The 19,022-nt window shown below is 39.5% G+C and overlaps 1 protein-coding gene across 2 annotated transcripts in view; it reads left to right on the plus strand.

Moving 5' to 3' along the window:
- The window catches only part of ULK2 (unc-51 like autophagy activating kinase 2), a 72,784-nt gene that overhangs the window by 29,073 nt on the left and 24,689 nt on the right, over positions 1-19,022 (plus strand). For both annotated transcript variants that reach the window (XM_072639997.1, XM_072639998.1), the window contains exons 9-14: positions 895-953; positions 1,382-1,464; positions 3,627-3,674; positions 4,030-4,118; positions 8,221-8,392; positions 14,050-14,113. In XM_072639997.1, coding sequence (XP_072496098.1) covers positions 895-953; positions 1,382-1,464; positions 3,627-3,674; positions 4,030-4,118; positions 8,221-8,392; positions 14,050-14,113 — 515 coding nt within the window. The remainder of the gene's footprint in view (positions 1-894; positions 954-1,381; positions 1,465-3,626; positions 3,675-4,029; positions 4,119-8,220; positions 8,393-14,049; positions 14,114-19,022) is intronic.

The following is a 19,022-nucleotide window of genomic DNA, read 5'->3' on the forward strand; positions in this document are numbered from 1 at the left end:
ATTTTTTTTCCGTTTGGTCTTTGATTGGGAGAATTTGGAGGAGGGAAGGCCATTGAAACATTTTGAAGCTTCTCCATAGCTGCCTAGAAGCAATATGTGAATATATTACCTATTTTTTGAAAGAAGCAGGTGGAGAGTTGCTGTTTTCATGATGGTCTCCTTTTGTGTTCTGCTTTGTATATGGAAATGCTCTTTTAAAAAATATTTGTTATGCATCTCTAAAAAGTGGAGACCAGTAATTGTGCTCAAATTAAATCAGGGCTGATGTTGACCTGGGTTAGAAGCGTAGCCAGGTGCTGAGAAGTAGAGGTAGTAGAACCTGCTTCATTTTACTTTTGACCAAGAAGTGGCTTAGGTTGGGTTCCTCCTTGGAAAAGACTGCATATGAGGTAGGGTAGATTTGGTCAGGCATTAAGCGTAAGTAGAATTGTTCTGATTTCTCTCTGTTCCCATTTAAAGTCTTGCTAAAGAATACCCAGAAATACTTTTAAAATATGACTGTCATAATCTTGATTCTGAATTGTTCATGTAATATATTTCTTGGGGAGGATGATCATTTTGCTCCAGTTTTCTGATGGCAAAGATCATACTGGCAGTCTATATTGAAGGTAGAGATTAAAACCTCTTAATTGTCACCAACATTTATTCCATACTCACTATTTGAAGAGGATTTATCTTGGTGAAATTAGTGGGCAAAGGAAAGATTGGGATGTGGTCATGGTCCCACAGGGATCCTTGCAAGGAAGCTTGTATACAATGGGACCATCTGTTAGAAGGCAGACTGGGCAGCCTTTGTAGGAAGATTAGTATTGATCCCAAGATGTGGAAAAGCCTTTTAAGCCTTTTGTCTGATGAGACTGACATTAACTATTTCCTCCCTTTTTTTTTCTATAGGCCAATAGTCCACAAGACTTGAGGATGTTCTATGAAAAGAACAGAAGTTTGATTCCTAGGTATGTATGTTTGTTAAACTGAAAGTTTTAGGATATCTGAAAATGGAGAATTTTATTTTTGCTGCATATTTTCAGATTAATTTTAAGTATTGCCATTTGGACCCATAATTTCATTTGCTTAAGAAATTCAGTTAATCAATTTTGATGAGTTTGAGTATCATATCTGTTTAGATGACTCCCAGATTTAGCCCTCATCTCTCGTCTGAGCTCTGGTCTCACATCACTGACTGCCTTTTGGACATTTCAGATGGGATGCCCTGTAGATGTCTTGAATTCAACATGCCTGACACAACTGATTACCTGATTCTGCCCTTCCCATCCAGCCCCAAACCCCCAGCGTTTTCCAGCCTCCCTGTTGCCAATGAGGCCTTTCTCCCCTACAATTAACCAACGTCCTCAATTAATGTCTTTCCCCCCCTTTCTCATAGTATCCCCAGAGAAACATCACCATATCTGGCTAATCTTCTCTTGGGTTTGCTTCAGAGAAATCAGAAGGACAGAATGGATTTTGGTGAGTAAAGTACATTTCTTTAAGCTTTCCAGTGTTCAGAATGAAGTGACAGCATCAGGGTTGTCTACTCATAATGACCAATATATTTTCTAGTGAGTTTTTAGAAATTATTTTGTGGATGCTTTTTGTTATACCATTTGCTTCCCAACAATCTCCCTTTCCCCATAAAATTCTTCCTTAAAACCGAAAAAGTTAAGCAAAATCTGTGTTGTTGATTAAAGCATCATAATGAAGCCTTGTGGAGAAGGAGCCTGGGGGGAGTGGATGGCACATACAGGAGAACTTGAATTTTAGTCCCGTCTCCAACACACATTAGCTCTGTGACTGTGAGAGATATGGAACCTCCCACTGTTCTGAGATGAGATGCTAATCTGCAACCCCAGAGGAAATGTCTTTCCTGGGAATTCCTCTTACCAGGGGATCTCAAGCCTTTCCACAGTTTAAACAGAACTTTGGCAGAATCCTTGTAGTAAAATCCTCTAATTATTATTTTTAATGCCTATTTATGCGTGGTTTATTAAAAAAACAACTTAGGATGTTTCAGAATTCCTTGCGTAGCACAGCTTGAGAAACAGTATTCTCTACCATTTGTGGGCATTGAGTGAACCCATGACTCCATCTTGTAACTCAATTTTGGAGCTAGGTAAGTTCTCTTTCTGTTTAGTTATGGTCTAGTCCAATTTTTAGCTTGTGGGAAAATTGATTCAGTCATGGGAACTTTGAGATAACTTCATTACATTGTTTGCATGTCTGGGAGACTGGACCACCTCTCCCTGTGCTCAGATAACCTTAACTAAGGACCTAGATTATGCCAAATCTGAAGATCAATACAAGGAGTTTTCTCACAATTATAAATCTCAAGCCACCTATATGTCTTATCAGACGACTGACCTGTACTGGTCAATCAATTATTGTTTCCCATGTTCCTTTGACTGAGGTTGGGAGGACAGTAGGACACCTCATTTTCTGCGGTGCCCCTCCCATCAGCTTGGAAAGTCCATAATCTTTCCTCCAATTAGAAATCAGATCGCCTTATTTTTAATCCTGATTAATTGTTTTATTTTAATCAGCTGGCATTTGATTAATTGTTTTTAATGCATAAAAATCTGTCTCACTCTGTATTCAGGGCCTTTGGACTGACTAGGGAGTTCATTGACCTGTTTATGATGCCTGTTTTGCTAATAAATCTTACAGCTCAGATTGTTTCCTCAGTTATTAATTATCCACCACACAGTGAAATCACAGGATCTGTCCAAACCCTGCCTGCCCATAAACCAAAGGATTGAAAGACTTTTGTTAAGTAGTAAATATCGTGAAACTCTGATTTCAGCTTGCAGTTTCTTTTTTGTCTTAAAAATCTATATTATTTTCACTGCTATCTAGATGCTGTGAGGGTAGTGAAAAGTATGAGAGAGAAATGTATAAATGGACAAGCAGAGGAGATAAGGCAAGAAATTCATGCAAGATGGAAGGTAGTAAATCTAGGAAGAGGTTTAAAAAGTGCTTTATTACGTGGGAGATCATCTCAGTTTAATAACTAAAGATTTTTATTTCGGATCTGTTCTCAGACACTCAGTGGATGCTACGGTGTATGTATGTTGATTAACAAATGCAAATTTTTTTAATAGAAATTATAAACCATTTAATTGGATCAACAAAATTAAGGAGAATTAATATTGCTTAAATTGTGAAACCAGCTGCAAAAACAACTCAGCTGGAATAGAAGAGAATATATTGTATAATTCACCTGCCAGATTCCCTTTTCATTTAGACAGTGAAAAACAGCAGTGATATTCTGATCTAGTGCTTGGAAAAAGCTTACAGAAATGTCTCTAACTTAAGGTCTTCTGCAAGATTTCCATAGAAACAAGTGTTTTGAAAATGGACAGCAGAAAAATTATGTGTTCAAGGAATCTTAGAATTAAAAATTTTGTTTGTGATGGAAAAAACTGCTTTTGCAAATCCATGATATATTTGTTTTAAAAATTTATAGCAAGGATATTCTCATAATCTGATTATTTTTTTTAAAAAAAAAAGATTTTTGGTTAGGAAATCAAGCCATCATACCTGAAGGATTCAGAAGCAACTTGTTGTACAGCTTACCTGCTTTATGGGACTATACTTATGGGCTTGCCTGAGAAAACTTTTTTTTTATCTTACAGAAACGTTTTTTAGTCATCCTTTTCTTGAACAAGTTCCAGTTAAAAAGTGTAAGTACCTGCATTTATTCAGTTTACCCAAGGGAAACTCACATGCTCATGTAATCTTGCTGAAACTTCTCTTTAGGTGCCAGAAGTGATTCTTCTGCATTGCAATAGAAGTTAAGCTTTGTTAGTAGAAGGTTTTCTTTCCCTTCCCCTTCCACCCCAATTGAATATTTTGTCTCGGGGAACTGAAAAATTTACCCCATTCTAAATGAATTTCCCATGAATTTTAATGGGTGAACGCTGTTCTTGAGAGACAAGCTCAGCATTACATTGGGACAGTTTTCAGAGTTTTTCCATCAGAGAATTCAGATGCTGAATTTGAAAATGAGTGACGTCTCTCCTCTGTTTTCTCCTCCAGCCTGCCCAGTGCCAGTACCCATCTACGCAGGTTCAGTTTCTGGCAGTTCTTGCGGTAGTTCTCCATCTTGCCGCTTTGCTTCTCCACCAGTGAGTTCTGGTTTACCTTTAAAATAATTTTATAGAGTCTGTAGACACACGTGACTGTTGTCTATCTATAAGATCTATTGTAAATTTGGATTTAACCATCTGTGTTATACAAGATTCTTAGTGGTTCAGGAACAGCCTTTGAGTCAACATCTTAACATTTTCTGGTCCCCATAAAATTGCTTCTGCCCAAACTTGTCTCCCTTGTTCTGCAGCTTTAAGTCATTTCCATCTTCCTGGCTGTTATCACCCCAATATCATGACCAAATCCTCTTTCTTGTCTTTGGATTTCTAGTTGCTGTGGCTCATAACCTGCTCTTCCTCTGTTTCTCCCCAGCCTGGCACTTTTTTTCACACTGCTGGCAGTTGTGGTCATCTTTTGGTTTTTCAGAACTCTCTGTGACCAAAGGACTCTGAGTCTACCCCAAATCAACATTATGTAGGTCTTGATTTTTAGTTTTATTTGCCAAACTCGAGCCAGAAAGAGAGACTGGGGGCGGGGGAGCAGGGTTTCTGCTCCAGCAGGGACCTTTCCCAGAAAACCCACCCAGCACACTGGGTTGGTGGTGTTATAGTTGTACTGCTGAAGAAAATACATAACCTGCTTCTGAAACCAGTGCAGTGCCTTCTGTTTCCCCGTACTCCTCTAGGAAAACTACAAGGCCAACAGCAGTAGTTGTGCCAAGGCTTGACACTTCTGAATTTAAAAAAAAAGGGAAGAAGAAAGAAAAATGTAGTCCATGGCATCCTGGGACACATATGGCTGGGTAGGAAGTCAGGTCCCATTTTAGTGTGGCAGGGATAGATGGTAGGGGTACATGCTAAGGTCATAAAAGAGCCCGGTAGGCAGGGAGCAGAAAGGGAAGCCAAGTGGGAGGTGGGGTTCTGTTAGATCGAGAGGCGCAGTGGCAGGGCATGGCTGGGAGAGAATATGATGAAGATGGAGGGGAGGAGGCAGACCCCATTTGGTTTGAAAGAGACATGAGTGTCAGCAGAGGAGTAGGGATGATGTCAGAGCCCCAAAGTGCCTCGCCTGCAGCCAGGTTTTGGGGTATGACTAAGTGGAGTAAAAAGCGAGACTGGCAGTGGAGTGTGGAGGAAGAAATGAGGGGAACTTTATTTGAATACCGGTTGACATTAATTGTGATGGATTTCCTCCCTGGTTGTCTAATAGTAGCTGAGATGCTTGGTGACTTTGGGTAAGAAATCTCTATCAGAAAGTATTAAACACTAGAGCCTGAAGTTAGAGGAGAAAATAGGGAGTGGGATGATAGGGGCCCATTCCCAGCACTGACCCCCAAATTTCCCCATTTCTGCTGAAGGTGTTGCTGTCCTTCCAGCTCTCTTGGCTTATCCTTAAAATCTTTCCTTGGTTCTGTCCTCCCCGTATGTAGGCAGGTGCCCAGAAATGCTCCTTATCCCAGTCTCCCCAGTCTCTTGTCCCCATCCCTTCTCTCTCCTCATGTGACCGTTGCCTCTTGCCTGGAGTATAATGATGGCCTTTCCTGCTTCCATTTTCTCTCCTCTCTTGTGCATCCTCTACCGAGCTGCCAGCATGGCCTTCCTAAATCACAAGCCTAGGCATGGCACTCACTACAATGCTTAGAAGTCTTCAGTGCCATTAAGACAAACCCCTCAGCCTGTTCCCATCTCCTTCCAGCCTCCATCCCCTATAAACTCTCCTTCCGAGCCTGTCTGTAGCCAGCTTTGGTGTTCTCTGGGCCTGGAGTGCCCTCTCTCTTTGTACCTCAGGGAATTCTCTGCTTCCTTGCATTGGGAAACCTTTCCCCAGCTCTCCTTCCTTCTTGCCCAGCCTCCAGGAGTATTGTGCTCTTTGTTTCCTCAAATTACACTGTTATATACTTCCCTGAATGTATGTTTTATCTGTCCTCCCCCATTAGAATGTAAGCTCTCTGAAGATGTGGGCTGGGTTTTTGTCCGTACCTTATATATACTCTGATCATAAATGTTAGTTAGATTGGATTAATGGGCCCAGTATTTTTATAAGAGGTACCAAAAGTCACCCTTGACAAGGAGTAAGCTAGGAGCTCATCTCTAGTTTAGCATTTTCAGATGCTTGATGTGCTATTTCCTCCCATTTTACCTTGATGAAAATTGTTAACATTCCATGAAAGCCCCCATGCAAATGTAAAGGGGATAGGTTGTGACCGCTGCCACCATTGATAGTATTTGAGAGGTTCCCTTCGCTTCTCCAGACCCTTTTGGAGAAGCAGAGCTGGGTCTAATGGAAAAGGGCGTTCAGGAAGTGATAAGTAGATTAAAGCTTGATGAAAATTCCTTAGTCAAACAATTGCTGTTAGTGAAATTAGTCCTAATTTCACTTGACTTCCTAAAATAAGACCTCTTTGAAAGGTTTGCTCTGAAACAATTCTACAAAATTACTGTATTAAATAAAACACAAGTTCTGAGAAACCTATTTTCCTATAAGCAAATGAATTGCTGCTGTGTAAAATGAAAGACACGTTAAATTAAAGGGCACCCTGAGAAATTGGGAAATGTAGAATAACAACTCGATTGGACCAAAGGTTCACCTTGAATACCTCTGTCCCATCCCCTTTTCTTTACTGCTAAGGCAGTCCCTAACTGAATTGTAAAGCTTGGTGACCCTACTGAATCTAGGTGCTCTTTGGGTTCCATCCCTTGACAATCTCTCTGGCTGAATTTTCAATGACATTGAGCTCCTCAAAGAAGCCCAGGGTCGTCTAAATCTGGAGCTCGTTTGTGCCCAAAGGAGAAATTTCAGTAGATTTTCAGTAAATTCTATGGGAAAGGGGCCTCCTAGAGGGAGCAGATATGCTAGGAAGGGAGAGGCTTAGGCTTTGTGTAGGTTCCAGTTTTGAGGGACTCAAGAGTCTGTGCAAGGCCAAATGACTGCATAGAGCTTTTAACATAGGAAACTTCCATTATCTGTGGACTGGGCTAGGGGGAATGATGCTGCAGCCCTTGGAGAGATCATCCAGATATAAGCTGTGTCTGTAGTATGTGACCAACACAAGTTTTACACAGACGTGACTGGGGTGGGCGGAAAATCCAACTGATCAGTGAAGATCTACAGTCTAATTTTAGACTGGAAGATAGTTAAAACAACTCTAGTATTTTTACCTCTAGGATTAGGGTTAGGGTTAGCTCAGTCATTGGCACTTTGGGCAATAAACAAGTTACTAAAACTGTTTAATTGAGATTGTCAGTAGATTATAAACTACCCATTAGAGTTGGGATCCTTGAATCAGGTAAATCCCGGTTTGGCCCTAATGACACACAGAACCTGGGCTGGATTGCTTTGTGTTGGGATCTCTCTCTGGGTGCTATTTCCAAACTTTTCTTCACTCCCCCATACAAAACAAAACTGAAAAGATTTTTCCAAAACTTTGATTCTGTTACTATAGATGAAACTTGAAATTTTAAATGTCCTTATTCCTTGTATTCTGCCCAGTCTTCGAAACAACCCAAGGTTATGAATTTCCATTTCATTTTATATATGGAAACATTGTCATTCTGAATGTTTCTTTTAGTTTAGTTCTTTTATGGTGAAACAATTCTCTGAAATGTCATAAGTTTTAAATCTTTGGCTACTTCCTACCAACTACATGAAATTTTCTGAAGATGTCTTCCCAACTTTAATATATGTGTAGTTTTTTTCCCCCATCACCTGTATTTCCCAATATATCTTTTTCCTGCCCTTCTTCCAACTCCCTTTGTTGTCCCTTATAATAAAGAACAAAAACTAGTTCAACAAAAGTAGCCAACACCTTGAAAGTCTCCCATTCTCAGCAGTGTTCCACACTCCTGTTTCCTCACCTCCACAAAGAATTGCAGGCGGTCCCATTCCATATCTTTTCTTTGGGGGCCAGCTTGGTCATTATATTTTTAGAACCCTTTAAATAGGATATATGGGCAAAGATAACTTCATTTTTTTTCTTTCTAAATGGAAAACTTTTAAAAATAGGCATTTGTGAAATCTCACTTGTATTACAATTTTGCTTTGGTCCCTTTTTTGTGACAAGTTTTAGAGTATTCATGGTTTTATTGTTTGCTGTTGCTTGAATTTAGGCATTGGGCTAGTTTTTAATTTTGTCATCTTCAGTCCCTTCCAGATATGCAGCACATTCAGGAAGACAACTTATCTTCCCCGCCCTTGGGTCCTCCCAACTATCTACAGGTGTCTAAAGATTCTGCCAGCACCAGTAGTAAGAACTCTTCTTGTGACACCGATGACTTTGTTTTGGTTCCCCATAACATTTCATCAGAGCACTCATGTGAGTATTCTTTCTATTGTGCACCGAGGAATATTTTGTTTTTTAAAATAGTTTTTGTATCTGAATATTTCTTGTGCTTTATGTCAAATCGGCCTCCTCATCTATAGAATGAACTTACTAGATGGTCTCTGAAATTTCTTAGAACTCTTAAGATATTGTATCTTCTTGCAGGGTACCATTTGTCAATTTATTAATGGATTTTTAACTCTCCAGAATTACTCCTTTATCATGCCAGACTTATGTTAACTTTCTCACAAGGAAGTGTTTGGGATCTAAAGGTAGAAGGAAACTTTAGAAGAAATGATTACAAATTGATTTTATTCTTTGTTCTAAGATAAAGGAATAGGAAAGGGAAAAGAAGGAAGGGTATAATATAATAATAAAGGAAAGGAAAGGAATAATTAACATTTATGTAACGGTCTCCATGTCCCAGACACTGGGCTAAGTTTTTACCAATACTATTCTATTTGATCTTCACCACAACCCTGGGAAATTGGCACTATTATGATCTCTGTTTCACTGATGTGGAAACTGAGGCAAATAGGTTAAATGTCTTGCTCAGGATCACACAGCTAGTAAGTGTCTGAGAGCTGGATTTGAACTCAGATCTCCTGACTCCAAGCCCTGAGATCTGTGCATTTCTGCCAATGAAATTTGCCTGAAAAGGCAAGTGAAATTTAGGAAAACCAGTGAACCAGGATTAGTATATCATGAGGAAGGATGCATTGGAAAAAGAACATTAAAGGTGACAAGAAAAAACCTGTGCTTTTGGAAACAAGGTACGTGTTGTACCTTTTGAAACTTCCACTAATTCACTGTACTCGTACCTTTCACTAACTTGGACTAGGTCTCCTCCATTATCACCATGGCATAATATGCCACGGGTCAGCAGCCCTTCCCATCGTGCAGAGGCTGGTCCTTGGGTCATGGGACCATTGTCAATAAAGTCTGGCCCTCTTCAGCTTGACTCAGCTGACCTTTGGTTGACCTGGCTGCTTCCCTTTCACAGCAAAGCATCCAAGGACTTTGGGGAGTTTGTTGAGCTACAGGAAGGACAGAAGGGATTTTCAACTAAATTGGGCACATCCCCCCCTTAAAGGTGACTGGGAAACCATAAAGAAAGAAACTAAGCTACATCAGTAAAGGTTTAACCTAAAAGTGAATAATCAAATTGCTAGTGTCTAAAAACATGTATGTCCTGGATTGTTTAGAGAATTGGCAAATGTTATTTTCCCCATTAGATGTGAGAAATGAGAACGGAAGACCCATGTAAGGGTAAATGTGCTTGTTTTTAAGGAGACTAATTAGTGTGGTCAGCTGAATATTTGATTGGTAAGATACAGGAACCAACTGTTAAACAACTTAGCAACTGCTAAGGATAGCAAAAGCTACTGGGAGCCAACGAGCATGGCTTTGTTAGTGCGAATTAGGCCAGACCAATGAAGTATCTTTCCATGATAATGTGATATCAAGGAAGGGATCTCAAACACAATCTGTTCAGGAAAACATCCGACCCATTATCTGCAGAATTCTCATGGATAAGCTAAGGAAGGCATGGTTTTGGTTATACTACGGTGATAATTGCGAACGAAGCAAAGATTTCGTGTGAGGGGTGGTTGTCATGGCATGAGCTTGGGTAGACACATTGTCTGATGTCTCACATGTAATGGTCCTGGGATCCTTTTGTAAAATAAGTTTTAGTGCTATGTTCTGTTTTTATATCACCTAAATGTCTTCTTTTATATTGCCTTCTTCCTGCTCTCTGACAGTCATCCCATATAATATAGAGTATTTTAAAAAAAAGGGAGAAGCAATCTGCAGAATCAATCAATAAATTGGAAAAAAGGATTGAAGGCAATGTTGGCATTGTTCCATGGCCAAGTTAACTCCTACCTCCACTAAGGAATGGGTGGGGCCATGTTCTCCTAGCACTTCTTAAGGGGTCAGGCTTGTTCTTTCCCCATGACTTTGTTTCAGACCTTGTCCTGCACTGTTTTCTTGGCTGTGCTTGCTTCATTTTGCATCAGTTCATCTAAGTCTTGCCGTGCCAGTGACCTCCTTGGGGCATATGCCTAGTCGTGGAATCTCTACCTCAAAGAGTAGGGACCTTTTGGTCACTTCACTTTCCAAAATGGTTGTACTCATTCACATCTCCACCACCAAGGCAATGGTGCTTCTATTTTCCCACAATACCCATATTTTGTCATTTTTTTCTGGTTTGCTGAATATAAGGTAAAACCTTGGGGTTAGTTTGATTTGCAATGGCCTTATTAATGAATTGGAGCATTTCTCATAGTTAATAGTAATTTTTTGGGGAACTGTTCCTATCCTTTGGCTGCTGATCTCTTGAAGAGTAGCTCTGTGTGTGTGTGGGGTGTGTGTGTGTGTGTGTGTCTGTGTGTGTGTGTCTGCTGGTATGTGTGTGTCTGTGTGTGTGTCTATTGTCTGTATGTCTTGGATACCAAATCCCTGACAAATTTGATACAAAGATTTTTTTCCCCCATTTAATCGCTTCCTTTACTATCCTAGTTGGATTAATTTTGTTTTTCAGAAGCTTTTCAGTTTAATGTAATTACACTTGTTCCTTTTTTTTTTTTTTTAAATAATTACCTCTATCCCTTGCTTGGTTAAGAATTCCTCTTCTATCCTTTGCAACAAAAGGTATATGATTAGCTTCTCTTTTAATTTTTTTAATTGTATGATTTTTACTATTCAGTTTATGAATCCTTTTTGAATTTATTGTGTAATACAGTATAAGATGTTGTTGATCTAAGCCTAATTTATATCAGACTGTTTTCCACATTTTCTAGCAGTTCTTATCAAATAGTTTCTGAGGACCATTTTATCGATTAATTAAATGAAGGAATTTGCTAGTGATTTGGAAGACAAAAATAAAATTTAGAATGGGAAATTTGGAAAATTGGAGATCAGGTGAGATTAGTAGGACAGGTACAAGCAGTGTGTTTTAGGAGCAGAAGACCAGTCAAAATACAGCAAAGGTGGACGCTGACCAGACCCAAGTAAGGTTGGAAAATAGCAGAGGTTAAAGTCAATCACAAACCACGTTAGTGTAATTGACTGTATGTTTTCTTTCAGCGTACTTGTATTCATAATGATATATAGATGGGTTGGTGGCTTATAAACTTCAGCCTTACCCTACTCTACCCTTTTAATCTTATAAGCCAGTTTCATTTATTTCCATTCATTTTGTTACATATTGAAACTTGTCAGGCTTTTTCAGATCCTGTGACCAGTGTTGCCCTGCTGTGCAACCCAGAATAACTCATTTAGCAAACCTGAATATAATCCTCCAGGGAGGAAAAGGAATCTTTCATTTTTGTTTTCTTTTCATTTACGTTATTTGGTTGTCCTGTACATACGGTACGTGGTTTTCCTGGTTCTGCTTACTTCATTTTATCTAAGTACAGATAGGTTTTTCCATGTTTCTGAGTTTCTTATATTCATGGTTTATTACGTTGCAGTAATATATTAGCGTCACATACTGTAATTTATGAATTCCTAATTGATAAGCGTCTGCTTTGTTTCCAGTTTTTATGCTACCACAATGAATGATGCTGTGGCTTTTTTTGGTCTATATACGGGACTTTTCTTCTGTCTTTGGCTTCCTTGGGGTTTATGCCCAGCAGAGAGATGTCTTTGTTAAAGGGTATGAACTATTTATAAAGGATATGAATAATTGGTGTGTGCTCTTGGGGCACACACAAATGTACTTTATAGCCCTGATGTTGGAGGGAAGAAACCTCCAAATGGGGCTCCTGAAATGCCTGAGAAAATGAACCATTGCCTCCCAGTGTTAGTGACTCCAGCACAGTGTGACAGGATTCCCTGGTCAGATAGCCTGATGCATGTATGCTGGCATGTTAATGATTTTCCCGGATTGAGGGCCTTCAGACCCACCTAGTCCATTATAAGGTCCTCACCTTAGTGTTCTCATCAGTGCTGCTGATCTCAAACTGCTGTGACAGCTGAGTTGAGTGTGGCTTAGGAGGGCTTTGGACTCCAGTGAGTGGCAAAGGCCAGTAGGGAGAGTTGTGGGATAGACACAGGGACTGAGGACATGAACTCAGGTTGGAGGTGGGCATTCTAGCTTTCTGGAAGTACAGGTTTCTAGAAGTCCATGAGGAACTGAGAGTTTAAGATGGGTTCTTAAGGGTTTTGCCAGAGTGTTCCATAGCTGATTCCCATGAAGAGCTGCATCCTCAAACTCTTCTGTATTACTGTAGATTTTAATTTGTCCCAGCAAGGTCATCACTGTTTGTTAAAAAGATTAAGGTAAAAGATATTGTTGGGGAATGGGGAGGAGCTGAAGGGCAACAAGACTGTAGGTTCTGGATTTGTTAAGGGGAGGAGTGAGGAATGACTGCTTCATTTAGGTAGATAATGGTAGGTATGTGGTGCACTTTTATTGACACTTCATTTGTACTGCTTTACTCCAGCTTTCTTCTGTGTTTTAAAATTTAATGTTTTTTGATTTCTGAAAGATTTCTGAAATCTTTAAAAAATACCAGGAGTAAGAGGATGGGAAGGCACATGTGACATAGACAAATTTGATGTGACGTAGACAAAGTGTGGATAAGATTGGTTTTTTTAAAAAGTGTGCTGGTCTCTTTTTGCTTCCAATTTCAAATTCCCTTTTTGCTTTATATGGTAAATTTAATCAACAAGTACTTAGTCAGCTTCTATACTGTGCTAAGCACTAAGGCAGTATGGCATATTGGAAAGAGCCCAGGCTCTGGAGTTAGAGGATGCCAGTTTCTTTGATACTGCCACGGGACCCTCTCTGGGCCTCACTTGCTCATTGTTTGTGCTTTGATCTTGAAGAGGACTATGACATCAGGGATGTGATGCCATGACATGCAAGTGAAGTGGATGTAAGTGAGGGAGGGCTGTGCAGAGTCACCAGCCTCACCCGGGCTTTTTTAAGTTAAGATCTCCACAGGTCTGAGCCTGTCTGAGGCAACGCCCATTCAGTGATTAAGGCTAGGTAAGAAATGAGGCTAAGAATGGCCTATTTCACCTAGTCCAAAAAAAAAATCAGTCTGGGAGGGGAAGAACCTCAGGGTTTTTGTCCAAAACAGAAACAGTTGCTATTTACACTCATTCCCAAACTACTGCCAAGAAAGGCTTGGGCAGGAACCTCACTTGACTTATCTGTAAATGAGGGGCGTGGCCCCTTCCAGTGCCTAAGCTAGGATCCTATGGGGATGCTGGGCAGAGATAGACCTTCCCTTAAGGAACTTCTCTTCTACTGGATTTTCATTCTGCTAAAAGCCATTTGCCAATATTAAGAGGATTCTCTTGATTTTTTCCCCTTTTTATATGATGTGGTATGGTTTTATTTTAAAAATATATATTTTTTATTCACAGGGATATTGCCTGGGTGGGGTGTTTTTGTTATTTAGACCTATTCAGGAGGGGTTCCACACATGTTTCTGTCCTCAAAGAAGCTTGTAGTGACAAACATGTAGGAACCTGAGAATGTGCTTGGGGGTGGGAGTTGGGAGGGACCTGGTGAGGTATATGGAGGAACAGAGCCACATTGACCATTGGCCACTGTGAGGAACATTTGGTCCCAGTAGGGGACATCTGTAAGATGGGACTACTTTTTAGGCTTAACTGTTTTTTTCTTTTTTTAGATGATATGCCAATGGGAACTGCTGGCAGAAGGGCTTCAAGCGAGTTCTTGGTGTGTGGAGGAGGGTATGTTTCAACATCATTACCAGAATATTCTGAACATTTTCACATTTGTGGCCCAGGCTCTGTTTTTTGGGAACAGTCATGTTGCCAAGGTGCTGGGTTATTTCTTTTTTTTTAATTTTAAACTGGAAACTAATATTCACATCAGAACAGCAATGTGAATATTTTAAATGAATTAACAATGTTTTTTTTTCTCCCAGTTATCTTTCTCACCTTTTTATCAGTGCATTTGCCTCTTTTTTAAAAAAACAGTCTTTTAACTGTTTCTGGGAGCTCAGAAACATCACAAAATCCTTCTTCCAACTCTACTCGATAGAGCCCTTCTAGCTCAGGCACCAGGTGGGTAGGTGTATGTTGGGCGCCTGGTCTTAAGAAAAATCTAGAGTTTAAATATTTGGTCATTCCAAGTATTTTTCATATAGTAACTGCCTAGTCACAATAAAAATAATAGTTGGCATTAGCGTAGTGCTTTAAGGTTTTCAAAGCGCTATGCTTGTTGTCACATCTGATCCTCACTATAACTGGGAGGCCGGTTTGATTATAGTCACTATGAGGAAACTGAGGCAGACAGAGGTTGTGACTTGCTTGGGGTCACACAGCTAGTAAGTGTTTGAAGCAGGGTTCTAACACAATCTTTCTGATTTCAAGTCCACTGCTCTGGCCTCTGCACCACCTAGTTGAGTCTATATGTAAAATGATTATAAACTTCTCAGTTATCACCATTTTCATTGTGATAGAATTTCAGACAATACTAAATTGAGACTTTACTATGAAACTTTACTAAATGACTAAAGTGAGATTACTGAAATTTACTTAGGGTAAAAAATCATGTGGTTTATTTTTATTTGCTTCTCAGTCTTATTCGTAACTTAAAAAAACCTTACTTCTCATAAAACTTATGATGTATACTATATTGACTGCTAGGTCATAGATTTGAGAATGCTCATATTTTAGTGTGATCTGGGCAAGATTTTATTTATTGATTCCTAACCTTGAGGAGATACAGTAAAGTCTTCTAAAGGAGCACCTGCTGCTCCTCAGATTTAAGTTACGAGATTACAGACTCAGAACTGTGATAATGGCTGGAGACGGTCTGGTCTTGGCTCCCGATGTTGCATGTGAGGCGACCTCCCTGCAGGCACTGGGGATGATTAATTGAGATTTTTTTCCTTGAACCCTCTTGATTCCTAGTCCAGTATCATTTCACTCTCCCATGCATGCTGCCTGTGGGTGTGTTGATGTGCCTAGTGCCTCTCGCTAATAAAGTAAGCCCTTCACATCAGGAGGGTTTTAGAATAGTGGACACTACCTATGAACTCAGGAACTTGTAGTTTCAAGCTTATCCTCCGCTGGCACCCTCTGGACACAGTGTCTAGTAGGTCATGTCATGCCTCTGAGTGCCTCAGTACTAACCCTAGAAGTGATCAAACAGGCGTTGAACTGGCTGCATCGGGAGCCCTTACGCCAGTGAAATCACGCCCCTGCTGCCTTCCCCCTGCCCCAAAGTTAAAACTTTTACAGTAGATTAGCACTAGGAGTGTTGGTACTAATGGCAAGTGATTAGAAAGCAATATTGAAGATATTATTTAATTATTATTATTTAACTAATGTTTAAGATAATATTAGAAAGTAATATTTAAGTTAAATTTGTGGGTTCTCCATCCAACTTTTCAACATCTTGACAGTCTCCATAAAGTCTAATGTCTTCAATGTCAGAATGTTTGGTGGATTACTGTAGTATTTGCTTTTATTTCACTTAAGAAAAATCTTGAAATTCTTTTAAGTGAGTTTTGGCAATACAAAGTGGTTTTTTTTTTTAATTAATGTTTTGAGTTAGATGGTTTCCTAGAGGAATATATATCCCTATGTCAGTCATGAAGCAGTTATGTTGCAGTTGAAATGAAGGTAAACTGAGGCACAAGCTCTAAGCACAGTTTATCAACGATGTGTGAATTTGCCAGTAAGCAAATTCTCAGCCTCCTCAGCTAAGACCCCATGTGAGGGCAGACATATCTTTTTTTATAGACAAAAGAAGAAGCATCCAAAAAACAGAATGCAGTACTGTAGTTGGGGAGAACAATACGACTGAGGCTTGGGGAGAAATATGATTGGATGGAAATCAGGGATGTGGGACCGACCCTGCCTTCCATCTTGCTAGGGAATTCTGATTGATTTAGTTAATCTGCAAGAGTAACTAATGCTATATAGTTAACCGACTTCCTCTAATTGCACAAGGACAGCTAATGGTATAGAGATAACAGGTTTCTTTTAATTAAAGTGATATATGGGGAAAACGAACCTTTAAACTTACCTCTGAGAGGAAGACTGACTTTATGAACTTCCGAATTTAATTCAAAGACAAAGAAAGGTGACTTTGGCAGTTTTACAAAATGTTGGTGATATATAACAGAATCAATTACCAACTATTTCTGATTTTCTCAGTAGGAAGAGAGTTTGTACCACACTTGTACTATTTGTAATAAGCTTTTCAGAGCTGTAACTCGTCCCTTCTATAGACATAACATTTGTTTAGGCCTTTTTCCATGAAGTTGCCCCAACAAGTAGATTTTCCTGTGATAGTGGAACCAAGCTTAGGTTCAGCGCTTTGGCATGAGCAGCTGCTGACTGTCGGTATCAAAGAAGTATGATTCATTAAATTAGAAAAAGGGCCAAACTCTAAGCCCTTGGTCAGTCACATTAATTCTTTTAGGATATTCGTAGGGAGGTGTACATTGCTTGTACACTTGAACGTGTCTAACTTGCTAGTGCTGGGGATCGACAATGGTTGGGGCAGTATCATAATTGGATAGTGTCAGATTTTTTATTGTAACAAATCTAGTTTCAAACACTTTCTATTTTTCTTTTTTTTTAATAAATTAATTTATTTTTAGTTTTCAACATTCACTTCTATAAGTTTTAGATTTTCTCTGCCTCCCTCCCCTACCCCCTAAGATGGCATGCAATCTGATGTAGGCTCTACATTCTTGCTAAATATATTTTTCACATCAGTCATGTTGTATAGAAGAATTAGAATGAATGGGAGGAACCATGAGAAAGAAAAAAACAAAACAAAAAGAGAAAACAGCATGCTTTGCTCTGTATTCAGACTCCATATTTCTTCTCTGGATGTGGATAGCATTTTCCATCATGAGTCTTTTAGAGCTGTTTAGGTCCTTGCATTGCTGAGAAGAGCTAAGTCTGTCAGTGTTGGTCATCACCCAGTGTTGCTGTCACTGTGCACAATGTTCTCCTGTATTCTGCTCACTTCACTCAGCATCAGTTCATTCAAGTCTTTCCAGGTTTTTCTGAAGTCTGCCTGCTCATCATTTCTTATAGCACAATAGTATTCCATTGCATTCATATACCACAACTTGTTTAGCCATTCATCAGTTGATGGACATTCCCTCAATTTCCAGTTCTTGGCTACCACAAAAAGAGTTTCTGCAAATATTTTCGTAACACTTTCTGTTTTTCCATCCAAGAGGACATCATGGCACAATGAAAAGAGCTTGGAACCAGAAGGCCTGGGTTCAGGTCCCACCTCTTGACAATCCAGTACCTGTGACAACCTTGGACAGGTCACTTAACTCCCAGTGCCTGTTTTCTCATGTGCAAAATGAGGATGTTAGGTTGGATGACCTGATGTTCTTCCCAGCTCTGCAGCAACAATCCTGTGATTCTGCCCATTACAGTAAAACCACAGGGGAAAAAGAAGCCCCTAGTGCAGTCTTTGTTCTTGGTTGCTTTGTGGTAGGCTCTTGGAATGCCTTCAAGCATGTGCCCTATTGCTGGGGGGAAACACTTTATGGGAATACTTCAGATGTCTATGGAATCATTGGTGGGAGTCCTCCTGGCATTCTGGAGATCATACACTCTACACCTTTTAGTAAGTGGTCATGGTAAGAAAAATACAAAGGCATCTATTGATGAATTTCCCTCTGACAACAGACATAGTTGTCACACATGCCATGCTCAGTCACTGACTTGTAACCTTCTGGACAGTGCTGGGTCATTTGCACACTTATCACAGGGGACCATAATGAAGGTAGGCACCCTGTAGCTGGCTTCGGAGAAGTCCATCTTACTTGAAATAAAAATGAATCCTTTCTGTTTTCTAGTTTACAGCAAAATTCAGGTGTACATTAGGTCTACATTTACCAAAAGCATGAATAATTGTATTGAATTTAATCTGAATACTTAAAAGGTAAAGAATATTTCTCTGATGTTTGAAATGTATTGGTGGTTTTTTTTTTAAATTTAGAGTGTTAAAACGTTCTAATGGTTAGATTAAATATTAATCTCCTTGTCATATTTTAGTATATAAATGCCATTTGTTTGGGGCATTTGAATGTGTGGTCTTGTTATAGTTGATTCTTTTGGGAAGAGGGAATTCACAAAGCTTTGTTAGGAAAGGAAACAGCTCAGCATGCTTTCCTGTTCACACATGGGGTTGCTCCTGAGCCATGAGGAGTTTTTAAAACTTGGTTTGGGATTAGAAATTAAAGTAGAAGTGTGAAATTATAATATTACATGCATTTCTGATAGTGATCACTTTGATACCCCTTTGATAGACTTTTCTATGTTTATTAAAACTGAGGAAGGAGGTAAAATCCTTGGGCCTATTTATACGTAGTTCATATAATTATACAACAGACAGTATGTGGGTGTTTAAAGAGAGGAATCATACAACATGTTTTTAATCTTGGGAAATTCTGAGGTCCTTGGGCCATCTTACTTATTAACAGCTTTTGTAAACAAACATTCCACTCCTCTTGGCTTTTGGACATCCTTTTCTTACATGCAATAGATTCTCTTAGACCTATTTTGCTCCCTTAATGTGCAGAGGTCTGCCAGTGGGACTCATGGGAACTTTCTCCATTACGTTGTGTGTTTGGATTTTGTCAGTTCATTT

Source organism: Notamacropus eugenii, chromosome 2, assembly GCF_028372415.1.
Source record: "Notamacropus eugenii isolate mMacEug1 chromosome 2, mMacEug1.pri_v2, whole genome shotgun sequence".
NCBI classification, from domain to species: domain Eukaryota; kingdom Metazoa; phylum Chordata; class Mammalia; order Diprotodontia; family Macropodidae; genus Notamacropus; species Notamacropus eugenii.